Here is a 25,463-nt window from a genome sequence, read left to right as displayed (position 1 = left end):
CAGTCCAAAATTGCTCTAAAATGCTTCAAAATGCACTTTCTTGCCAACTTTGCCAATTGGACCTACAAACACATGGAAGAGCAGCCTAGACCAGCAAGTCACGGTTGGGGGCAACCGAGAGCTCTACTACCCTAACAAAGGCAAATTCAGGAAGAAGTAAAGAGACTCTTAACCAAGAGATTATGCAATTTCCAATGCAATGAGGTCACCGACAAGGCACTACGACGGAACACGACCAACATAACTAGGTCACCCTTCACGGCGAGATCGAGCAGGCAAAGCCTCCACGTGAGTTCAGCATGCCACATTTCACATCTTTCAAAAGGGATGAAGACCCAAAGAGACACTTTAAGCATTACCGAAGCGCAATGATCCTCTATCGAAACAATGATGATCTCATGTGCAAGATATTCACCACCACTCTACAAGGCGAGGCACAAAATTGGTTCTACACCCCGCCGCCACAATCCATCAGAAGTTTTGACGAACTTTCTTTGTTTTTCACCAAAGAATATTCATCATATCGCTTGATCAAAAAGAAGTCCGAGCATTTGTTCAACATTAAGAAGAACCCAAAGAAGTCGCTTCGCGACTATGTGAAGATGTTCAAAGCAGAGAATGCAAGGATAATCGAATGTAATGACTCGATAGCTAGAGCAACCTTCCAAAAAGAACTTCCAGCAGACCACCCGTTATTCGAAAAATTGATCATGAAAGAAGATCTAACTCTAGCAGACTTTTTCGCTATGGCAGAGAATCATACACTTTGGGACGAGGCTCGCTAATGCATATTCAAGGACTTGAAGAAGTACCCAACATCACTTCTCTACTATCTAAACCGAAAGCAGCAGATGACTTATTCGTATGTTTGACGGTATCTAAAGCAGCAATAAGCTCTACCATCACGCGACATCACCTACCTGTTGAACTTGAGCTGGATTGAGTGACTGTTTATCTCCGTCGGTCGTGCTGCCTACTCTGATGTGAGGTGGATGATGCTTTTTGCGAGCTTGGCAGCGAATGAACATTTCACCTGGAAGGTTGCTTATGTTGATTATCGAAGTGTAACCCCAACCGTGAATGTATGCTCATTCATGGGCCTCATCGAGAGTGCACGCTTCTTTGCGCGCTAAGACAATAGTATACACTATCTCGAGGGCCTAATTAGGAGTGTACATTACCCGAACGCTCGGTTCGTGACTGGTCGAGTGGCTGCTTACCGAGACATTGCTTGAGAGGTTCTTTTTCATCCCTTGTCCTACTTCGGGACACCTCGTCTGAGGCACGTTGCATCTTTGTGCGCTACAAGAGCTGGTTCACCAAGGTCGTCTGATGTGCGAAGGCGCTCGTCAACTCTATGACTTGTCGAGACAAGCGTTGTTCTCCATTTGGATGGGAATAGCTTGGAAGGAATGTTTCTTCTTGAGCAGTGGAAGTGTGGTAAACTCCGGGTGCGAGTTTTGAGTTGAGAAATGTCAAATACGCAGACAAATGTGGTGAAAATCTCCCAGTTTGATCGTCGGTCCGAAAATTTGAAGCCGAGACGGTTGAACTAATCTTGAATCGATTTGGGCTGCTTGGAAAGCCACGAGAGTAGGCTGCTTGGCAAGAGCAGGCAAGGCCATGAGAGCAGGTTGGGCCACAAAAGTGGGTTATTCGACGGGAGCAGGCTGGGCCACAAGAGCAGGCTGCTCGGAGTGTGATGCACACGGGTACGAAGCTTGGGCTCGGCTTGGCAACGCATTGAGTTCATGTTGGGCTTGGAATGACATGGCTTGGGTCGTGGCCTTAGTGTCGTGAGCCTTGGATGGCATGGCTCGGGCCGTGGTAGCGATACCATAGACCTCGCTACGGGTAGTGGTAACCGTGGTGGCCACTACGGTGGTTGCCATGGTGGAGCCCTATAGCAATGGTGCTGCTCCTATGATCACATTTAGCCTCGTGGATCGTCGTGGTCTTATTTCTTGAATATTGGAATTTTCACTTGTGGAATTTTCTAAATTTCTAGCCATTGTATTTCTCTTTTACGTTTTATCAAATAATCTTTGCAAATAAAAAATTCTAATAATAAGAATGTACAAAAAATCTACAAATGGACAAGAAAAAAGAAAAGCTTTTGATGCAAGAGTCTTCTACGAGTGTGTGACTCTTCTCTCAATGAAAACACCAATTTGTGGATGCAAATTTCTTCCTCCTTGATCTTGGACAAAATTGCACCTACAAAATGATTGAGGGATGATTGTCCACTACTAGCACGTAGGAAATCTAATGTGCCTCAAGGGTAATTTTGTCATTTTCACCCAAAAATCCACGTGTCGCCTTGTGATTATTTTTTGTTCCACAATGTGTTTGTAGTTTCATTAGTTAGGGTTTTCTCTACAATGGTGGGTGAGAGTTGTTTTGAGAGTTGAAGAAGATAAATAATACGTTAAAAGTGATTTAGGGTGTATTTAGAAATTTTTTACTATTTTAAAACCTAATAAGGTCGAAATTGTCATTGCATAATAGAATACTAAGGTCGAAATTATCATTGCTTAGTCGAACTCCCCCTCCCCTTAGTATAAAAATATGGATGTAAAAAAATAAAATAAAAATCAGGCCATCAAGCCCTATACAATCCCATACCATAGATAGCGTTTGGTACACAGATGGGACGGGACAGGACAGAACGGGACGGAACAGATGTTCTGTGTTATGTTTGGTACGCGAAGGACGGAACAGGACGGTTGTTCTGTCCTGCGTTTGGTAGTGCATGGACGGAACGGAACCAAAAGATTAAAATGACTAAAATACCCAAAACCCTTCTTACGGCAACATAAAGACAAGCAAAATCCAGAGTGACACTGCTGCTTCTTCTTCTTCTTTACCCACCTACCAAAATGTCCATGAGATCTCTCCCCTCTAAACCCAAAACCCTTCACTCTATCTTCCACTCTCTTCCCTCACCCTCCAAACCCAACACTCATCGCCACCCCTTCTCTTCTCTCACCCACCACAACCCGCCATCTCCACCATCACCGCACCTTGTAAGCGAGTTCTCCCGCATCCTCAGCGACCACAAGAACCCTCACCATGACTTGGAGCTCTCCCTCAACGCTCTGTCTACCCAAATCTCCTCAGACTTGGTTGAGCAAGTTCTGAAACGCAAAAATTTAGTATCGTAAATCAAAACAAACCAAATATGCAAAATTTAAACTTCAAACTACACTATCGACGGATAAAAACACCATTTCCTCACAGCACAAAGAATAAATAAAATTAAATCAAAACAACAACATCCCAAAACTCCGAAAAGAATCGAAACCTTTCTTTCCAGACTTAGGAGCTGGAACAACTACAGCGGGAGCCTCAACCTGTAAGGAAAATCAAAACCCAATTAGTTAACGAAATCATCGAATCAAAATCAAAGACTTGACGAAGCGAAAGCAGTTCAAAAGAAGCATACTTTGGTGGCAGATTTCTTGCTTGATTTGCCCATTTGGGAGATTAAGCTAGGGTTTCGATATGAAATATGGGAAGAACAAAGAATAGAGAGGCGGAGGCTGGCTGCTCTGAAAAAACAGATTTGAACACATTTGAACGACTAAATTAAAAAGATTCGAAGAAAAAAATAGAGAGATAAAATTGAACGACTAAATTAAATAGATTGAAAGAAAAAAATAGAGAGATAAAGAATAATAGTAAGAAGAAGACAACTGGGCTGTGGAAATGTCAACCACATAAAGCCCTTACAGAGAACAAATAAAAAACATTTGAACAATTGGTTTTCACTATAATGCCATCAAATTACAAAGAAATTTTTTTACAAAGAAATTTTTTTACAAAGAAAGATAGACCGAGAGCTACACAAAAACAGATCGAACCTGGAACGGAGATGCAGAGCTGAAGATGCTACGGAAGAGGATGAGGAGGAAGGCTCGCAGAGCTGCTACACGAAAGAGTTGCGAAGGGGAGATGCAGAGCTGCTACACGGAAGAGGACGAGGAGGAAGGTTGCGAAGGGGATATGCAGAGGTGAAGAGGCTACACGGAAGAAGATGAGGAGGAAGGTTGCGAAGGGGAGATGCAGAGGTGAAGAGGTTCACAACGGCTGAGAAGAAGAGAAGATAGTTTTTAGGGTTTGTTGTATGATTGTGATGATGTAAAATTTGAAAAAGACAAGGGGCATTTTTGTCTTAAAATGTTGTAAATTTCTGTCCCACGGACGTGGAACAAGCCGTTCCATGGGGGGGAGGTGGAACCAAAAATCATCAAAAACTTGTCCCGTGGAACGAGGCGTTCCACTCATTTTAGGCTCACCAAACGTGGGACGGAACGCCTCATCCCACCCTATTCCGTCCCGTCCCGTGTACCAAAGGCAACCATAGACCCTCCATGATTTTGAAAGTAGGAAGTTACAGCGTCCGCAGCACGGTTCCCACCCCTAGGTACGAATAGGAACTTCACTGAATCCATCTTCTGCGCCAACTTCGCATCTGATTCAGCCCAGAGAATCCAGTATAGCGGTGGCTTCCACCACCGCAGCCGACTGAAACCTCCCTCCATGCCCTCCCGCTGCGCGTAGCAGCCCAGCAAAATCCCGTCCCACCCCATCACCCCCAGTTTTTGCACTCCACGCCGCATCACAATTAAATTTAATCGTTCGAACTCGGGTCATCCATTTGGCTACCGTTTGCTTGTCCCCCCCGCACCTCCACATCCCCAGCCTTTTCAGTCCGCCGCTGCATAACATGTCCACCCAAGCTAGCATTCTGAGCACCTCGGAATTCCAGTAGTGTTCTACAAAGATTCACGGCCTCCAATGGTGTTCTACGTGCATCTTGGAATACCATCTCATTCCTACGCTTCCACACCATCAACAGACCAAATGCAATCTCTTGGAAACTTTCGTCGACTCTTCCCGTTGGTTTATACTTACTCCATAAACTTTCCCAGGTTGAAACAAAATCATACTTGATTATCTCTTTAGCATTAAATTGTAATGGGGAGCATAATAAAAAAAAATATGACTCAACTGGCAATTGCGAAAATTAGATAAGTAAAATTAATCTCATTAGACCATCTCCAACCCTGGGCTAAAAGCCAAATTACCCCCCCCAAACACTCTCCAACCCATGCTAAAATTTTAGGCTAAATGCCAAATGCTATTTCTGGGCCAAATACCCCCCAGCTTTCCCCCCGGGCTAAATGCGAAATGTTTATCGGAATTTAAATTTTTTTAGATTAAAATGTTCATAAAATTAATTTACAATAATCTACATATTTATTTTTAAAAAAAAATTGATTTAAGAAAAAAATTTAGGCTAATTTCATTATTTAATAATTCCGGGCTAAAATTTTAGGGTAGAAGGGTTGGAGCAGAAAAGATGTTTCTGGGCTAAAAGCTAAATTTTCCGGGCTAAAAAATTTGGCTTTTAGCCCAAGGGTTGGAGATGGTCTTAAGGGGGTTGTATTCAATTGGGATTTTAAGGGATTTTAATTCTTTTAATGAATTTAGGGGTATTCAATCAGGATTTTAAGTGATTATCTGAAGTTCAAGGTGTATTCAATTAGAATTTTAAGATAATTTTTTAAAATCCTTAGAAATTCAGATGTATTCAATTAGGATTTTAAATAAATTTTCAATTAGAAATTGATTTTAAAGAATTTGAGAAAGTTGAGGAATTATAGGGAATTGGAGAGATTTCATAGTGTATTTTAAGCATTCACAAATGTCACCTCTCTTTCGAAAGAATTGAATCAAAATTTTATACGAAATCTCTACAAATCAATTAAACTCTATAAAAATCCATGAATTTATAAATCCATTAAAATCTCTCAAATTCTCAATTGAATACACCCTTCTAAGTCTCAAATTTTAGTGCTCGCAAATATACAAATCATATGACAGTATAGCATATAAGCGCAGATATCTTCCCACAGAGATTGAATTGATTCTAAAAAATCTTACTAATTAAATTGAAACAAATTATGATGGAGAATTTTGAATTAAACTAAAATGAATTAAAACTTGAAAATAAAATGCAAGAAAATAATAAATTCACTAGTACAAAAAACAGTTTGCGCGACGCAGGTACCTTTGTCTCGCGAAGTCGAAAAACATTGCCTGCAAATTAGCCCAACGAAACTTTCGTCGCGCACAAACCGTCGCGCCAAGACAATGAAAGCAGGGTTTGTACGACGCAGGTGGTCTCTTCGTCACGCAAAATGTTTTTGCGCGATGCAAGCTCTCTTCGTCGTGCAAAGTCACTTTGCGAAATAAAGAGACCACCTGCGTTGCGCAAACCCTTGTTTTTTTTGGCAAAAAAAAAATTATTTAATTTTTTATAAATATTGTAATTAAATTATAAACAATAATTAATAAACCAAGAAAAAGTATTTAATTATAAAATATATGAAAATGTACATACAAGATGTCCAAACATAAAAAATAAAAAATAAAAAAAATAAACCTATAAGAAGTAGTCTTCTAGGTTTGATGCTTAATGTTGTCTTCTATTACAAATTCTCTCCAGGTAAAGATTAATTGGGTAAACTGAATTATCAATTAAAATGTACTTCTATTGATAATTTCAGAGATGTAACACGATCATCGACATGCCATGCATGAGTTAATTCAGCTTTAAGTTCATGCAACCGAGAAACATATTCTTGGCCCGTGATGACCTTGCCCCCCTCTTCTGCAAATTTTTCTGGATCTTCCAGTTCCTCCAAATGCATACTTGTCGAAGATTTCTCATGTGCTGTAAATTCATATCAGTAAAACAAATCAAAGTGATTATCATAGCTGCTCTAGTTGAGCAACAAAAATACTTGTCATAAGAATACTTGTTCCAAAAAATTGTTGGAACAAAGCAAAGAAGGCTGACATACTTTCCTGCCTTTCATCATGTCGGACATCTCTAAGTAATAAGAAAAAGGAAAATAAATAGTTAGAAGATAGGTTATAGCTTGCAGTGAGAAACTTAGGGAAATAAATAGCTGGATGAGAATAGAAGGTATGGAAAACCAAAATTTCTTTTCGAAAACCTAAGAAAGGAAAACACTTGTAGAAACCGATATATGATAAGAACATTGTGAATACCCATATTATTCTTCATGGTTTCGAAAACTAGCCAACAATAATTGGAGTAACATTCATCCAGGAAACGCAAAAATTCAAACTCTATTTCAATATAGAAAAAATACAGAATATGAAAGTGAGGTGAGAATACAAGTCCCAGTAGCTAAGATGCTTAACGGTTGTGTTTTGAAAAATACCTAGCAGCAATTGAAAAAGAATTCTTCTAGGAACTCAGACATCAAACTCTATGTCATTACAAAATACACGGAAACGAAACTGACGTCACAAATGGGCTCCACCATCTAAAAGATACGACCAAACATGCTCGCTAGCTTGACAATTACTTAAGACGACATGAAGCCTCAGAAGATTGCATACTTTTGAATATAAAACAGCATGTGGAACTAATAAAATCAAGAAGCGTCAAATGCTTACTGAATAAGTCAAAACTGTTTTGGAAACTGGAAACCTCTGCATCAGGGATCTCTTAAAAACAGGCCCATTCTTTAGACAAATTTTGAATAGAAGCTTCACCAGAGTCCTGCAGTAGAACTGGTTTCAATTTCCACCAAATCCTCTCTAGAAGCTTCGGCATTGTTATCCGACCTTCTGAATCAAACGGCTTAGATCGAATATAATCAAATCTAACGGTAAAAAAAAAAAGATCCAACAGTCCAAATTTAAATCTAACGGCTAAAATAATTAAAAAAAATTATTTAACTTAAAATTCAACCAAAAACGCTATAAATACCTATGTATTTGTTCAAACATCCACACAAAACTCACTTTTCTCCTACAATTCTTCCAATTTTTCTTTCTACAATTTCTTCTCATTTCCAAAATTTTCAAGATGGCAACAGAGCATGTTAGAGGTCGTAATTGGACCTTTGATGAAGATATTGTTTTATGTTTGGCATGGATTTATGTTAGTGAAGATGGTGCCGTCGGCACCACCAATCTAAATAGAAAGGATTTGTGAGGTAAAATCGTTGATAAGTTCCATGAAAACTCCAACGCCGGTCGAAGGGAAGTTGGTGGTGTTTATAATCGGTGGAAGATTATCAACAAAGCGTGCACTTTGTGGAAGGGAAGCTTGGAGAGAGTCATGGTTGACATGCCTAATGGAAGGGGCGCCTCAGAAATTGTGAGTTTCTTTGTTGATATTTTACTTGTCATGTACATAATAGTATTTTGCAACCAATTATTTTTATGTATTTGTTGCATAGGGTGACAAAGCAATGACAATTTACAAAACAAGAACTACACCAAAAAATCAAGCTTTTAAATTGCATCATGCTTGGAACATCCTCAAGGATTGTCCGAGGTGGGGAATCGATGCGAATCAACAATGTGGAAGATTATTTCATAGTGAAGCCCCACCCCCAAATGATGTCAATGAAGGTGTGAATTTTGCCGACAATGAAGGTATCCACCAAATGAGCCCAACTTCTTCTTTGCCAAGGCCCTCGGGTAGAGATAAGCAAAAGGAAGCAAAGAGAAAAGAGAAGTCCTAAGATCCAATACGTGCACAATTTGCTTGCGAAATGGCAAGAATGAATGAAAATCAATGTCGTCGGCAAGAAGAATCGGCCCAAATGTTTTTGGCCATGAAGCAAGAAGGGGATAGGGAGCAAGAAAGGTACGAAACTAATTTGATAATGGAGGACCTCGACAAATACACTCCAGAGAGGAAGAGATACTTACGCGATAAGCAAAAAGAAATTTTACGAAGGAATACCACAAGGAGTATATTTCAAGATGATAATTCATCTCAAGACTATCACCCAAATCCACCACCAAGTCAAGATGATGGATATCATTATTAGGTTTATGTAGTTTATGAGTTTTCGATTGTATTAAGTTTATGTGATTTATCATGATTTTCATGTATATCATTAGTGATTTTTCAAAATTTATCGAAATTTAAATATTTTTAGGTTAAAATGTTTATAAAATTAATTTAGGATAGTCTACATAATTTTTTTAAATAAAAAGTTAATTTAAAAAAATTATTCTTAATTCATTTTTTGATAATCTAGGGCTAAAATTTTAAGCCAAAAGGATTAGAGTAAAAAAGTTGTTTCTTGGCTAAAACCTAAATTTTCTGGCTAAATATTTTTAGGTTTTAGGTCAGAATTGGAGATGGTCTGAGAGGGTCAAAGTACTCCTCATTCCCATCATCCACGACCTCAACCTATATTAAGATGCTGAACTTTGTAAATTCCAAAATTTTCATGATCAAAACACCAAACAGCCAATACATACACCATTAGCATTCGAGTTTCTTTTTCTGATGCTAATTTTTTCCTTTTTAATCCCCACATGTTTTCGTTACAAGGTACCAAACGAACACGCGAACTACAACGAAGCAAAGAGATGGCTATGGTAATTGACAAAGTAGGAAAACAGGAATCTAAACTTGGATGGTGGTAAATGACACGAAGGAACAGTGTGACATCAGACTGCTAATCAACTGTATTCTAACACATTCAACATAAAGGGGAAGCAAAACTGATAAGGATAAAGAGCTATTCATAAACGAACACATTATGCTTGAAAGTCGTATACAAATCAATTCATGGCTGTGCATTAATGAGGATGACATTAACATCACTTACAGAGTTTCAACTTTCTAAAATATGCGGATACCACGGATTTCAGGTACGGCTTTATGGCGAGACAAGTTGGGAAGTTTTCGGGTTGTTCAATCCAGAGCTTGTGTGCTATAACTGGAAATCAGTGAGAATTGGAAATCAGTGGTCCTAGCATTGTAGTTCACTTTGTTATAACTGGAAATCTTAATTAAGTTTGGACCACTCTAATTTATTCAATGCATGTTTGGAGATCGATATATATCATGTATGCATGATTAACCAGAAAATGCTGTACCTGATGACAGAGGTGGTTCACACACAACTAATGAAGCGTTGGATGTTACTATTATTGAAGAAGTGAGAAAATAGTTGGAGTACAGAATATTCTGTCTTTGAGAGGAGTGATGAATGAGAGGGGAGTGAGGTTACATCTCAAGGGTCCCAAGTTGGAAGACGACTCACTCTTTGGTTGGTCCTCAAACAATTGTAAAGGCAAAGACTCGTAAGAGTGCTGATGGTGTTGGTATCACCAAAATAGGATTGCCTAAAAATTTATGCTTAATTAAAAAGTTGAAAACATGAGATCTTTCAATTGGCTAATTTGAACGTGCCAAACAAAAACTAATAATGCCTAGTATCATACAATCAAAACCACCCTTACATTGGACTTTATAGTTGGTTAAACAAGAACCTGATGAGAATTGCTGATGCTTGTTAAGCAAGACCTTAAGAAACCCCTGCTTTGAAGCTGGCTTAAGAAATATTTTTCATGATCTACACAAAACAATGCATCCAAAACATAGAGTGCCATTTGTTTCCCAAGTTCACTGCCTTCAGTAGCATCCTTTATTACCTGAACATTCATGGTTAAAGAGAAAAATATGTCAAAAGATAAATAGATAGGAAATATAGTATTTGCAAAAGCAATATCAATTTAGTAGTGCATGCAAGTCTGTGTGAAGAGGATGCACTCAAAACTAATGTGTAGTTAAATAATCAGTTGCTCAAATAGATGTGGCTGATATGCACAAACTATCTTCAAACAACCCCAATCTATCTCATTTAGATACTGCAGAACCTTCCTAGAAGCAAAACATCTTTTACAGAAGAACTCTCCACTTGAATTATACTCCAGATCCAACTCCTTCCATAGGTCATCATATCCTAAAATTATCAGGCAAGATTTTCAACTAGATACCAAACAATTATTCCAAAATAGACTGAGCTTCTTTCCTTAATATAGAGAAATTGGCACGAGCAAGTTCTGCCAGTTCTCAGTTGATCAGAGAAAATAACATATGTAGTATCACACCTGGTAAGCTATCCTTTCCACCAGATGATATTTAGTGCAAATTGCCTTGTAATCATAGAAACTAGACACCTTCTGGAGATCCATATCATCACCATCTTGCTCATCAAGCAGCAAGAATTGCAGAACGGTTGACGGGACATCTTGAACAAGCATACCGTCTCCTTAAGGCTTCTGATGATTCTTGTCTAAGAATTGCCAGCGTAAGCTTTAAACAGGATTGAGTGACAAGCTCCATTTGGTAATTGTTTTGCCATGATAATGTCAAGACATGCCAAACTATCAGAACTAAGACCACCAGTAAATAAAAATCTGTCATCTCTTAACTTTGCCATGCATGTCAGAGCAACCTAAGGAATTTTCAATTTTTAGTAAGACAAAGACCAATAACTTTCAACTGCAGCAAATTTGTATGAACAGAAAAATAAATCAGACATACCTGGCATACCAACCCACCACCCTAAAGAGGTGGGGGGAAAAAACCATACACAGAGACGATATCCGATACACGGAAATTCTTCCAAATGCTTGTCACACCCAGAGATTCATGATGTCAAATTTATCAAAGTTTACTTGGTTTTTCATTCACACTCACAACGCACAACACCATCAACATCTTAATATTCGATTTAACACTCAAACCCTAAAATTCGATTTAACACTAAAATCCCCAATTTCTAATTTAATTTTCCAAATTGAATCTAATTACAATACCAAAATCTTCAAATTAAGGCATTAAAGCTTGATTCTGACCTTAGAAAGAAGAAAAATTAAGAATTAAGAAAATATAGATACCTGGGTCAATACCTGCTGGCTGGGTGCAGTCGGGAGCGATGGAAAGAAGATGAGGAGGAAGGCAACGGGAAAAGAAAATTTTGTCCAAACTTGGGAAGAGAGAGACCGAGTGAGAGAGCGTTCGGGTCTGGGAAAATTTTGTCCAAACTTAGGAAAATTTTAAAAGAAGCGCCTATTTTTTACAACTTCACCGTCAAAATTATCACAAATAGCACGGCGCATCGCAGCGCAGGGATACATTTTGACGTCGATGTCGTGCAAAGTGCTTTTACACAACAATTACATTCGTCGCGCAAGGTATTTAAAAAAACTATTATAAAATTTACTAAAATTTTGACTTTACTCCCTTTAAATTTAATTTTTTTTACTAAAAAATTATTATAAAAGTGGATTCAACTTTTTTATTTGAACCAGAACTCTGAACTAATCAAGCATGAATTTTGATCCCTAAAATGATTCGCATCTTATCAGAATTCAGCTTAATCTTTGGTCATTTTAACTCTCTTAACACTCGACCAAGCCACACAAGAGCTTGATCCATTAATAGTCATATTCCTACAAAGACTTGGCCGAATCAATACTCTCTTTTGGGTTGAAAGCCCACTAGCCTGAGGGATCATTACTAGGTCGAGAATCATAACTTTTAAACTTAATTTAGCCCATTCTCGACCCAAACTATTATTTCAAGTCTAAACAAGAATGTAATCCAAAATTGAATTTCACTATATCTAGGCATGTATTTTAAGAAAGTAATCCAAAATATAGCTATATAAAATCTTTAGTTTAAAGAGCACTAGTTACTTGAGAATCACATAGCTTCAATGCGAATCTAACTAACTTTAGACATAATTATTTCATGCATGAAAATGAACTACTATGGTTTGCAATCTGATTTTATCAAACATTTTTACTATAAAGTTTTGGTGAACAGATTTCTTTACAAATTTATGCAGCAACCAATTTGTTAAAGAAATATTTTTTTTATCGAGATAGATGTACAATTATAGAAAATAATCCCAACTTCAACTATATAATTGTAGCTTTGGAGCACACTAGTAGCTCAAAATTAAGTTTAAGAAGAATACAATTCAACAATCATCATAATTTTTTGCCTCTATCTATCAACAAAGAGACATGGAGAAAGGTTCACTCAAGTTAGCCTTCTTTGTTGTGCTGTTGATTGTTGCATATGGTAAAATACTTGTCTCTAATACTTTTTACTATATGATCCCTACATAGACGAGATATACATGTTTATGTATTTTGCTTTCTTAACTCTCAAGTTGAATTGATCGGAGAAAAAAAACCCTCAAGTTCTACATGAATTAGTATTTAAGTAGAAAATGCAATTTCAATATTACTTAAGGAAATAATGATATTGCAGGTCTACAAATTGGAGTAGAAGCGAGGGGTCCAATAGTGAGGTTTCCCTGCAAAACATCTGCTGAATGTCCTGACCCAGCCAAATGCTCATGCATCAACACTATGTGTAAGTGCCCGCCAGAAGGAGTACTGAAGTTCATTGCTCAAGACTTCTCTGCACCCTCACAAGTAGCCAACGAAGTGCCATAATCACTTTCTTTTAAACAAATGTTGGTGTTACCACAATAAAAAACTTTGATTCTCGCACTATGTTCTCAAACTATTTGTGATACTCGCAAAAAAGCATACAAGTTTTAGATCCAATAAGATTTGATTAAATATAGTAAACAACATCAACTTGTTACATACGACTTTCGTTGGTTTGGTTTGCTTGTTTTTCTATAGAAGAGTGTTGGAAGAAACTCTCGTAAGTCTAAATTAATAACTTGACATAAATTCACAACAAACCTAGTTGAGTATCAATCCTTTTATTGATATCAAACACTTATAATAAATGGCCTTCTATTATCCGACTATGGTACTAAATAGTCAATGTATTTCACTAGCTTTACTTATTTACTACTTCGATCACTTGAACATAAATTATAAATTTGTGGGCAACATAATTCTTAACTAATAACATCAACTTAATTTATTGGCATAAGGATTGTTTTCCTTCAACATGTTATCAACCTGAACTGTGTCTCGAAGGAGGGGATCGCTCTAGAATAGTATTTACGCAATCGACACCCATGAATTTTCTATATTTTATCTTTGTCAAAGTTCTATAAGCGTTTATGCATATTAACCATCCCATGAACCATGAATTCTATTCTCAATTTCGGATTATATATCTTGCTATGTTTGCGATGGATTATTGTGATTTGATATTGGATTGCTTAATTAAATTGTGTGTGGAAAAGCATGAAAAAATAATCAAAAGAAAGAGGGATTAAAAAGGGAGTTTTAACGAAAAGCCCGCGGTACTGTTCACTTTAACGAAAAACCACATTTTTACACTAAAAAGTCAAACATGATACTATTCACTTTACCCTTTATTTTGTCCTTATCATTAAAACTCAAAGTTTTCGAACCCTTTTCATTAGTTTTTCTGATTAAAAACCCTAACCCACGTGTTAAGCCGTGGCTTCCAATCACGCAGCGCACGCTGTACATCCACACAAAGACCAAACGACACCACCGATGACTATAGGTCGTCGTAGATGACCAAAATCTCCATCTCTGATCTCTGTTGTCGATGAACATCATTTTCCCCGGGTTTGAACGGAACTTGATGGAACTCACTACACCACTGTTGATTTCAACGAGGCCAATATCGGTGGGTTTGCAGCGAACAAAACTGCAAACCCTAGTGGCTACCAAAGCCACCATCGTCGAGCCCAATCTTCGGTGGTGCCCTAGTCTCCTACGGCCTTCCTCCTTAACAATGTTTGTTCTCCTGCCATGAAAAATTAGATTTTCAACCCATGGCACTCTCTCTCTCTTTCCCCATTCAATGAACTATAGGCAGGAAGACAATGGTGGCCTTGAGCTACACTTGGCCACGTTGTGGTGACACAATTGTAAGCGAAGCTGTCATCCACGCCGGGATAATGACCCGGATCCGCCGGTCTAGGGTATGCACACTCAACCCATACGTATCTTCCGCGGGCTATACATGGTGTATTGACGGACCCGACCCAAATGAAACCCTTCATTGCCGTGATGGGCCTTGTGCCACATAGTTTATATCTAACGCATTGGAAATGCATATTGAGAGTCTCGTTGACTCCCATACTCATGGATGCTAATTAAATTAGTTTGGATGATATATGATGAGATAAATTGTTTGCATTCACACAAATATATATATATATATATATATGTATGTGTGTGTGCGCGCGTGCGTGTTTAATGTAGTATGGATCAAAGGTTCATAAAGCTCGTGCACGGAGTTGTAGAGCATGTTATAGAAATTTTATTTCCCAAATATGCGCCACTCATGTTTAAGGTTTTAGAATATTCATCATTAATTTGTTAGACCATTTCATGTCTATGTTGATTGCTTTAGAGGATTTATACTCAAGCACTGACTCCACATTTTGCTTTTTCATAGAATGTCAAATCTCAACAATATTGACTTTACCGCTTTAGAGGTGTTTGGTACAACCTACCTCAAGTGAGTGCAAGGCAAGAAGCTCCACCTAGTTGCTAAGAACTTGAGAGATGTGATCGAGGCTAATTATACAGCAAGCAAAGTTGACAAAGCACTCGTTATGATCTTCATTAGAAGGCATATGCATGATGCTCCATAGACGGAGTACCTCGTGGAATAGGACCCTTATGCTCTTTAGCAAACCTTGACTGATTGTTTCACCCACCAATAGTATATACAAAAGCCACAAGTGAGGCATGATTGGCTTAATCTTTGGTTCCAAGACTTTAAATTTTTTAACCAATATAATTATGAAGTTTGTCGAATTTGATCCATACTAGAATTTTGTAATGAGGTGTTAACTGATAGGGATCTTTTGGAAAAGATCGTTTCCACCTTCGATGCTGAGAATATTGTCTTGTAACAACAATATTGGGAACAAAACTTTTAAAAGTTCTTAGATTTGATATCTGCCTTACTAGTAGCTGAGAAGAACAACCAGCTCTTGATGAAAAACCATAAGTCTCGCTCTACTAGCTCAAATAATATTCCTTTGCAATAAGCAAATGCAAGCGCACTGCATAGGGGTCATAGTAGGGACAAGTCTCCCAAGTTTGCGAATACGAGCAGACATACCCAAAGCCAAGCAAATAGTTTGAGTTATGGCCCTAAGCCCGACTCTTTAGCTCCTAAGGCTCAAGACTTCAAGAATAAGGTAAAGTGAAAGAGTATTTTGCTAACCTTGTTATGTGTTACCATTGTGGCTGATCTGACCGTTGGTTTAAGGTTTGCAAAGCCCCGACACAAGTACTGAAATAATACCACACCAAGAGGCAGGCTAGGGAGGCCAATTTTGCTCAAGAGTCAAGTTTCATCCAAGTCGAGAATCATGGTGATACAACGTTGGAGATTTCTAATTTTCAAGAGGATGTTGCATTTGTGGAAGATTAGATTTTTAGACATGGGGCCCTATGTTGGCCGAAATTTGCTAGTATTTTGGTCTAAGTTTGCGAACAATTTTATGATTGTGGATTTCTAGGTTTGGTGTTTCTATTTCAGTTTATTATTAAATTGGATACTATTATGGATTTTCTAGTATCATTTAATTGAATTTAAATTTTCTTTATAAATGTGACCGATTCAATTAAATTTGACTATGGTATGTCTTGTGTGGAAGTTAGTTGTATGGTTGATAGTGCTACGACACATATCATCTTGCATGATTGTAAGTACTTCACTAACTTCATACCTAAAACCTTGTCTCTAAAAACTCTCTCAAGCCCATCCAACCTGATCGAGGGGCAGTGAAATGCCTATCTAATATTGTCCAATGGTACGATGTTTACCTTAAAGGCGTTGTATTCTCCACATTCTGGAAAAAAGTTGTTGAGCTTTGAAGATATTTGATAAAGTGGATTTCATGTAAAAGCATCTATTGGAAAAGGAAAACAATATATGTTGGAGTATACCATAAAAGCAATTGATGTGGCAACACATAGTTAGTTATTTGTGGCAAAACATAGTTATTTGTGGCAACCCAATGTCGAGTCATTGACGACAAGGGCAAGTGAGAACATCCGTCAATAGAGCACATGACCTCATAGCAGATAAGGAAAGTTCGTTATTCATTACGATGAATCCGAGGAATACCATAAGTTGTATGGATGAGACTACAACAAAGTTCCAATCCTAAGATATGTTCCCTACAAATATTAAGTCCTAAATCATGTTCTTAGCCATAAAATGATAGAATTGACTATCTAACATCCACAAAGGCCAATTTATGACATATTCAATAGTAAGTCTAAGACTAAGCATGTATTGGCATGGAATAGATATAAATGTGCTCATCTACGAAGTTAAGTTCACTGAACATTGACTAACATAGAGTGTATGCATGTAAAGATTACCTACTTGTCAATCACACCACACTTTTGAGTATGGATGCAAGTAGTTCTTACCTGAGGCATTATTGGTCATCTTTCGCCTCACCTCGAAGCTCTCAAACGATAGTGGAGCTTTACATTGTGAGGTTCAGGATGATGTGTGTTAATATGGAGATATGTGAATGACAACAAGGAATCTATCACCTTTTAGGTAATTATTAAGGTAGATATTCCTAGAACCCTTTGATTTTCTATCTTCAAAAGTCTTTGGCCAAAGCAACATACATGAGAAACATCATGGTGATAGTGGGACCATGATTTTTCAGTGCTAAAGTAAGGCAGTTCGGAATACGCATACCTCAAAAGTCCAGTCTTGGACTCAACAACCTCCGTTGTGGAGCTAAATAAATGAAACAACTATGCCACTGTCATCCTGTTTTTGGATTAGTGGGTGAAGTTCGATGACTTTGTTGAGATTGACCATGCTTGTTATATAAGATACTGAAACCAATCCAGCAATAAATCGATACGTTTCCTATAATCTTTGTGCATGTCCACAATCAACGACGGTGCTTGAATGTGGTTCCAATAGTGATTATATTTATACATACAATTGATAATGGTTCCTTGCTCTAAAGTATATGATTGGAATATAGTAGGCAGATGAACCGAATTGCATTATAATCATAACTAAGGTTCTAAATATGTGTTGTATGAATTCAAACATACTTTCACTAATTTGGGTAGAAAAAATCCATTACTAGATGTTACTATTCGATGTGTGGATATTTCTATAATGTTGAAATAGAATGGTTTCTAATTATGTAAAATTAGATTATTTGATTATTTTGATTAATCAAGTTATGTAAAATTAGGTTATAGTTGCATACAATCAACACAATAGAGTGCACATATTGCTAAAATGATGAGAATGAAGAAATGGTAGGTGCCGCTGACAGTTTGCATGAAGTGAGAAGAGCAGGTGTTGTATTCGTAGGAATGCTTGAGGTACATTGATAGGTGGTCTAGTGAAAAAATGAATGGATGAGATCTAGTTAGTCTAATGAGTCAAAATAAAAACAACACCTATAACAAAAATCCACTAATATAATATTAATTTTCTAATAAAAATAATTATAGTAAATATGCAATTTTAAAAATACGGATCCTCAGATATCCACTACAAGGTCATACACAATAGAATGATATCAGAGAATAAAATTAGTGAAGATTGAACTTCATATAAACTGTTTATTTAATAGTTGATTAATTGGTTGGGCTTTATATTTATTGTTAGTTATTTGAACTAAAATAAAAACAAAGTCCAGTTCTAAAGGAAAAACCGGATTACAACAACAACAACAAAACCTTATCTTACTAAATGGGGTCAGTAAATCTTTGTTTCACATGTCAAACCATCTTAACCGATTATCTCATCTTATCTTCAATTGCAGGTCATCCATACTTTACATTGGATATCCTTGTTCTTAATATTTTCCTTTCTCGTGTGCCCATTGTGGAGCCAAAAATAATCACAAGCAACACGTGAATTTTTGGATAAAAGAGGACAAAAATACCCTTGAGATATAACGGGATTCCTACGCGCAAGCAGTGGGCAATCATCCCTCAACCAAGTCAAAAGTGCCCAAAATAGGTAACAATTCACAACCTATCTCATCAAATCCCTTCTACAAGGTAACTCCCAAAACCTATTTCATTTCATATATTTTTTACCCTTTCTTAGCTAATCAATTAGCTATTTATTTTATTCATTCCATAACATCCAAAACTTTCTTTCTAAAAATGTGTTAATTGGCTAATTAATGGATTAATTGCCTAATTAATCCATTAATGGCCATATAAATCACACATTAAACCCCAAAATACACCCAAAAAAATCCCAAAGGCCAGCCACCTTTTCTCCAAAGGGGACCAGCCATACTCTATATATTGAGCCCCATTTTCTCTACAAACCTAATTCCACACTCTTGCAAAACTCCAAAAACTCTCTAAACACTTTTCTCTCTAAAATTCTAACTTTGGCATCGGAGGTTCTTCGGCCAAAGCCCCCTCCCCCATTCATCGTGGGCGTGTGATGCTCTTGGCCTTGACCTTAAGGTGTTGATTGTTTTGTAGGTGCAATTTTGTCCAAGAAGAATGAGGAAGAAATTTGCATCCACACCCACACTTCTAACGAAGCATTTTCATATTCGCTGCACTCTTTTTTTCCACGTGTTAATGCTTGACCTCCCAACATTTTGTGCCATAAAAGCATTGTTGGCCTTATTGTTGTCCTATAAGATTTTCCCTTGAGCTTTAGTGACTTTCCCTTGACCTCCCACTGCATATGGGGCTGCGGCAAATGTGGTTCTTCCCTTGTCGTGGCCTTGTATTCTCCTCTTCTTCGAGCAGCAGCTGTTCATCCATGTTTTGGCTTGGTTTGGATGTCTTCGGTTCACCTCCAACCTCCATAGCACTTCCCAAAGTGATAGCATCATGGATTTCAAAATCTTCCTTCAAATTTTCAACAGTTGAGTTGGAGAATTCACTTTGCTCTTGAATTTGTACCGTGAACTCCATAATTTGCCCAAATTGCTTTTCCAATTCGCTCGTCTTCCTGGCTTGATTTTTGCACCTCTTTGTTTCAGTTTTCTATATCCTGGTTCAAAGAGGTGAGTAACTTATTAAAATTATCATTATTCAAAGATGTACCTGAATTGAATTGGGCAGATTGTTGTGGTGGCTGTGATGGTTCATATGGCCAGTGATAGAACTCCTTTTCTTGCTGCCAATATCCATCTTGTTGGAATTGTTGTGGTTCTCCACACATGTAATCTGAATAATCTCTCCAATCCGAATTGTAAGTGTTGGAAAACATGTTGTCCCCTGATTGGCTATGGCCTTGATAACCCCAAGCATCTTCATTCGCAGCGAATTGAGAACATTGATGAGTTGGATATCCTTGCCCATAGGACACACCATCTGTAGGGACACTTTGCATTGTGGTCCTTTCGGCATATTGTGACAATTGAGAAGTAAGTTTCGCCAATTGAGCTTGAATAGTAGCAAAATCCATGTCTTACTTCTCTAGTGCTTGAAATCAAGGAAACAAAAGTAAATCAAATATCATAAGTAAAAATAAGAGACACAAATAGAAACAAAGTCAATAACTAAAACAAAAAACATGAAAATAAACAAAAAGAAATAACAAGGGATTAGCAAAATTGCTAATCCCCGGCAACGACGCCAAATTTTTATGCGATGAAAGTTAAGCACTCAAATTAAACCCTCTTTTGACAATTGTAGTATATGTATAAGTAGGGATCATTCTGGACCGGGGATTAGGAGGGATTGCTAATCTAAACTAAACTGACTTACAAAAAGAAACTTAAAAACACTTAACTAGACTCTATAGACTCAAAACACTCTAAAACACAAACAAAACAGATTTTAAACACTTTGGAACAAGAAAGTAAAATGGGAGTTTTGATTTGGATGAATTTGAAATAAACAAGCAAGTTATAAAACTAGGCAGATTATAAAATGAATTTGAGAAATAAAATGATGGATGGATTAGTTAGAGGTCCATTATTCACACATGACACACTTGTACATGAATCGATTTCCAATTTCTTTTCATTAAACTATGATACTCAACACCCCAGATTAACCGTGATGCACAAATTAACCCTCAGATTTTCCTTTACTTATTGAATTGGATGAATGCATGCGACAACCCAAATCATTCTCTAAAAGTCCCCTATATGAATGCATAATAGAGATACAATCAGAGATCATTACGTTCAATGAAAATCATAAGTGTTGACGAGGTAATTATAACTATGAATGCATGATACAATTGCCAAAAATTCAATTAACGTGATTGTGATAGACAACCTTCACTACTCATGAATATAAACTTGTAATGATTAGGTGAAACTCATTTATATTCTAGCATCTAATTCATGCATGAAAACTAAGTATGCATCCTTAATAAACATACAAGAATCAGTTATGAATAAAATAGATAATTGAATTGCAATCACAACTTATCAAATCACAATTGGAAGAAATCAATTCATATCTCAAGCATGTTCATGGCTTCAAACTTCCCCCTAACTAAATAGGGGTTTAGCCACTCATAGTTGCAACAAAATTAGAAAATAACAAAGTAGACATTGAAAGCAAGGACGAAATACACCTAAAACGCTCCAATCTTCAAGCTTGAAACGCCAAGGACCTTCTTTTTCACCACCTTGTTGCGGCACAAGAAATGGGAATGACTAAATGGAGGTCACGGCAAGGGATGAAAGTGTAAGTGTATGGAGTTGTGAGATGTGAAATGTAGTGTCTTTGGATGGAGATGGAATCCAAATTATGGTGAAGGGTGGATGTATTTATAGGCTAGGGAGAGGAGTGTATGGAGTTGTAATGAGTGGATGTAATGGGTGTAATGGGTGAGTGTTGTGGTAATGAGTGGATGTAATGGGTGTAGTGGGTGAGTGTTGTGGTAATGAGTAGATGTAATGGGTGTAGTGGATGGATGTTTGGAGTTGTAGGTCAACACACTTGCACACACACATGCTGATTTCTAGCCTTCAAATCTTCAAAAACGTCTATCCTCATGTCTCCATGCTTGCACTATCCAATCTTGGCTAAAAAATGCTCAAAAATGCTCCAAAATGCACTTTCTTGCCAACTTTGTTATTATGACCTACAAACACACGAAAATAGCTTAAAATACATAATTAACTAAGAAATAACAACACAAATGCACAAGAACAAGCTAACTAAGTCGTATAAATATGTTTCTATCACAACTGTCCGATTACTTTGCTTGTAGTCTAAATAAGGAGTTTTGTCAAGCTCAGGGGAAATATCTAGTAGATACCTAGTTGACCTTAATGTACTCATTTTACCTTAGTTTACGAGCATTTTCCCATTGGTTTTTGCTAACATAACAACGTTTAAATATGGCACCTATCCTAGCTAGGTTGGTCATATCCTGAAGTGAGATTAATCACCGCTTGTTTTTTCAAGCTTCGACTTTGCACTCACTTTTTTCTACAATACTTAGGGTTTTGTTCCGCTTTGGGTTTTACCATTGTCAGGTTTTTGTGAGTTTATATTTCCTTAATGCAACCTTAATTTAGGTTTCACGCATGTAACTGCCTATGCCGCTTGAAGACTTCAACAATCATCCAATAAGACCTGATGCGACTACTTCTTAAGGTTTACACACTCAAGGGGAGTGTTGTAGTTATTCTTACTTAGAAATGTGATTGTGTAAAGATAAATGTAGGATTCCAATAGGATTTGGGAATGAAATCTCTTTATGTCTTGTGTTACTTGTAGAGCAAGTAAAGCCCATTTGATTAGTATAAATATAGGTATAAGACCGCCAAGGAAACGAAAGCAATTACAAACCAGTTGATCTCCCATTCTCTCTCTCTTGCCATCCCTCTCCTGCCGATCTCTAAATTTTTCTTCAACATTAACCTATTTGTAAGATAAGTATTAAGATTCTTTTTAAGTTGTACTTGAGTTCAAGATTACTTTTCTATTTGTTCAAAAAAAAAAAAGAAAACTTATTCTATTTGTTTAGAATTAGGTCTTCAAAAATATACCTCTTGTAACTCCATTAATTAAGTGTAACGTAGTATTTTTCTCCTTTTGTTCTTTTTTTTTCTTTTTTGGTTCAATGACATAAGATCTGAATTTGCAATCGATTATTCTTTCTTTTGCTCTTCCTTGGATTTGTTAACTCCATTTTCAAAGTTGTCTTCTCACGCTGACACCGACCCAATATTCACGAACACACAACCCCATAAGAATCCACCATTTAAAATTCAAGAACATTGCTTTCACAATTTCTCCTTTTTTATGATCTACTGTCTCCTTCCTTACGATCTTTTTCCATTAAAAAACTCGAACTCCTGATTTTTCTTTAGTTTCGTTAAAGTTACCAAAGAAACCATGACATCCCAAAACTGACTGAGATACATTGCTCACACACATCCTTTATATATAAATTGCTCTATTTATTAATTTGCATAGCTAAATTTGGCTGCCTTACCATTTGAAGGGTACGGTTGAAAAAATAAATGACGACGTAAAATTAATCAGAGGGAGAGATGACCAGCCCTAACCTAAAGGAAAAATGTCACGTGATGTATCAAGTTTTATATTCAGTGGTTAAATTTGTTTAAGTTATTTGCAACAGTAGAATGGGATGAAGTAGTTAATTAACTTGTACAAAGTATATATCTTGAATGTTCTGTAGTAATATCTACTTGAAATCCACATACGAAATAATTACAAATAAAGAATTCTTACTACAGAACAACTTTTAGGAGAAATGATAATTGATTTATTGATTAAGAAATTAGTACAAATTTTCGAGTACATCATCAAGGATAAGTCCGGAGATCTTTCCAGATCAGTTCCTTATTTCTTGATTTATTGATTAAGAAATGATAGTTAAACTATGCGCTTGCATAATATAATGATCAATTTCACGCTCATAATACAAGTTATTCATATAATATCTTCATAGAAGTGCTTCTTAAAAGCATCCATATGGGCAACTTGTAGACACAAGGCCACAATCGCAGAACCATTTCCATCAGGACTTGGAAGGATCAGAGAGTCCCCATCAAAACCATGCGTTCCAGGACCCATATAAATTTCCTTTCCCCATCCAAAATCAAGACCATATAGAGGCAGTGTCAACCAGCTCACTACCCCAAGATTAGGGTTTCCATAAAAAGGCCCCTGGTCACTCCCTAGAGCCTGAAGATCTTGGAACCTTGTCAAGTCCGGTTGGTTCCTCAAGTTATCAATTGCTGACAGCACATAATCGTTTGTCACTTTCTCGATCGCCTCCCTTATTCTACTTGATGCGTACCCTAAGGGCTTGGTCACCAAGTCACCAGCAAGACTAGTAGCAATTACATCAAACGTTGCGTTCCCAAAGTATCCTTGTGGCAGTGGGGGTTGCATGCGACTCCGCGAGTCAACACAAACCCCCATAGCTGTAGGCTGTTCATTTTTGTGATCTCTAGCTTTAGAAGCACATCTCCAGATGTGTCCGGCCACAGACTCATACCGCGTGTAAGCTCGCTTAGTGTCAGAGTTGTTGAAGTTGGTACCCTCATTCGCCATCCGCTTAAGCTTCTCAACTTGATCTTTAGTAAGACTCAACATGGCGACAGTGGTCTTCTTCTTCCTCTCCTCAATATTATCTGCTTGCCCAAGTATAAGGGGAGGATGGTTGAATTCTGAATGGTCAAGCCCTAGAGTAGCACTTCCAGCTGGGAGGTTTAAAGCTTGAAAGACTTTTCGATCAAGAAATGGCACCACCTCAATTGGCTCACCCCTTGCAAGCCTAGCCCACTCAGAAATAAAATGCAATGCACTTTGCCCATCAACAACAGCATGTGATATTGCCAAGCTAAGACTAACACCACCACATTTGAACGTAGTCAATTGCACAAGCAATATTGGAAGTTCATGAATTGGGAGGGTGTAGTCCACAGTTGGGATAAGATAGTGATATTCTGGAGAAGGTGAGAAGTCACCAAAGTCGTCGAGTTTTGAACTAGACTCAGCTTCAATGAATCGAACCCCCACGGCATTGCAATCAAGCTCAAGGCGGCCTCCGCCAATCCAATGCAAACGACCTGCTAGTGGATAGAACGGCACCAGTGCACGACTTAATGAGTCTTTGAGGGTGTTTGCGATGGTGTCAGATGATGTGACAAAGTTATGGTCTGGTTTATAGAAGTAGATTGTGGGAACATGAGTTATGACGCCGACTTGATCCCATTCCGATAGAGTTAGGCAACCTTGCCATGTTGGCTGAGAGGGTTTCAGTGCACAGCAGTCTTTGAATTTCACCACCATTGTTTCGGGTTTTTTTTTTAAGTTTGAGTGAGATATAGATTAACGGGGTACTGTTTTTTATAAGCTTGATTGTTATGGTTGTGATGAATTCACTCTCTCTGGATAGTAACAAGAGGAGATTGTTATAAATAAAAAAAGGCAACACAATTTGGTTTTCCGAAAATTCTGTGAAATTGTTGAGAATAAATTTCACATGAGTCCGGTAGTTCCTTCAAAGTCGCATTTTCAGTTGGTTTCCTACGGCATGCTCTTTGGGTTTGTTATGATTTTCTGTCAGTGCGCCAAAAAGAATTCTCATTGGTACATCTTGCTAGAAGTCACATGATATAGAAATACAAAAATACAATTCTTACTAGGGTTGTTTTATTAACACCTCACATTTTATTGACCACACC

General features: G+C 37.5%; 3 protein-coding genes and 3 long non-coding RNA genes across 14 annotated transcripts; 2 read left to right on the top strand and 4 right to left on the bottom strand.

The window, feature by feature from the left end:
* The first annotated feature begins 368 nt into the window (after positions 1-368).
* LOC139193095 (uncharacterized) lies at positions 369-785 on the top strand. Its single transcript, XM_070816057.1, has one exon. The coding sequence runs from the start codon at positions 369-371 to the stop codon at positions 783-785; it is 417 nt and encodes a 138-aa protein (XP_070672158.1).
* A 2,517-nt stretch (positions 786-3,302) lies between these two features.
* Positions 3,303-3,562, bottom strand: LOC139193171 (uncharacterized). Its single transcript, XR_011577574.1, has 2 exons — positions 3,446-3,562; positions 3,303-3,353 (listed from the first exon to the last, which is right to left on the bottom strand). It is a non-coding gene; the product is annotated as an uncharacterized lncRNA (long non-coding RNA).
* Positions 3,563-6,360: 2,798 nt separating this feature from the next.
* LOC114822036 (nuclear pore complex protein NUP205-like) lies at positions 6,361-12,034 on the bottom strand. 9 transcript variants are annotated; one of them, XR_011577162.1, is made up of 7 exons: positions 11,761-12,034; positions 10,969-11,315; positions 10,348-10,509; positions 9,681-9,791; positions 7,498-7,671; positions 6,873-6,901; positions 6,361-6,742 (listed from the first exon to the last, which is right to left on the bottom strand). XR_011577162.1 is itself a non-coding variant. In XM_070815491.1 (4 exons), the coding sequence occupies exons 1-3, from the start codon at positions 11,119-11,121 to the stop codon at positions 6,887-6,889; spliced, it is 330 nt and encodes a 109-aa protein (XP_070671592.1). In that variant the 5' UTR covers positions 11,122-11,871; the 3' UTR covers positions 6,361-6,742; positions 6,873-6,886. The 9 variants fall into 9 exon arrangements, 2 of the variants coding, with proteins under 2 accessions (XP_070671592.1, XP_070671593.1); XR_011577163.1 differs by having other exon boundaries at positions 7,498-7,668; XR_011577165.1 differs by having other exon boundaries at positions 11,038-11,315.
* Positions 12,035-12,834: 800 nt separating this feature from the next.
* LOC139192794 (uncharacterized) lies at positions 12,835-13,227 on the top strand. The gene is made up of 2 exons (XR_011577167.1): positions 12,835-12,952; positions 13,145-13,227. It is a non-coding gene; the product is annotated as an uncharacterized lncRNA (long non-coding RNA).
* On the bottom strand, positions 13,092-14,391 carry LOC139192793 (uncharacterized). The gene is made up of 2 exons (XR_011577166.1): positions 14,252-14,391; positions 13,092-13,297 (listed from the first exon to the last, which is right to left on the bottom strand). It is a non-coding gene; the product is annotated as an uncharacterized lncRNA (long non-coding RNA).
* A 9,309-nt stretch (positions 14,392-23,700) lies between these two features.
* Positions 23,701-25,068, bottom strand: LOC103435659 (spermidine hydroxycinnamoyl transferase). Its single transcript, NM_001319255.1, has one exon. It carries the CDS (start codon positions 25,066-25,068, stop codon positions 23,701-23,703), a length of 1,368 nt encoding a protein of 455 aa, NP_001306184.1.
* Positions 25,069-25,463: the final 395 nt, after the last annotated feature.

This window comes from Malus domestica, chromosome 16 (genome assembly GCF_042453785.1).
Source record: "Malus domestica chromosome 16, GDT2T_hap1".
Lineage (NCBI taxonomy): Eukaryota > Viridiplantae > Streptophyta > Magnoliopsida > Rosales > Rosaceae > Malus > Malus domestica.
The sequence above is the reverse complement of the archived record's forward strand: the minus strand, read 5'-3'. Positions and strand labels throughout refer to the sequence as shown.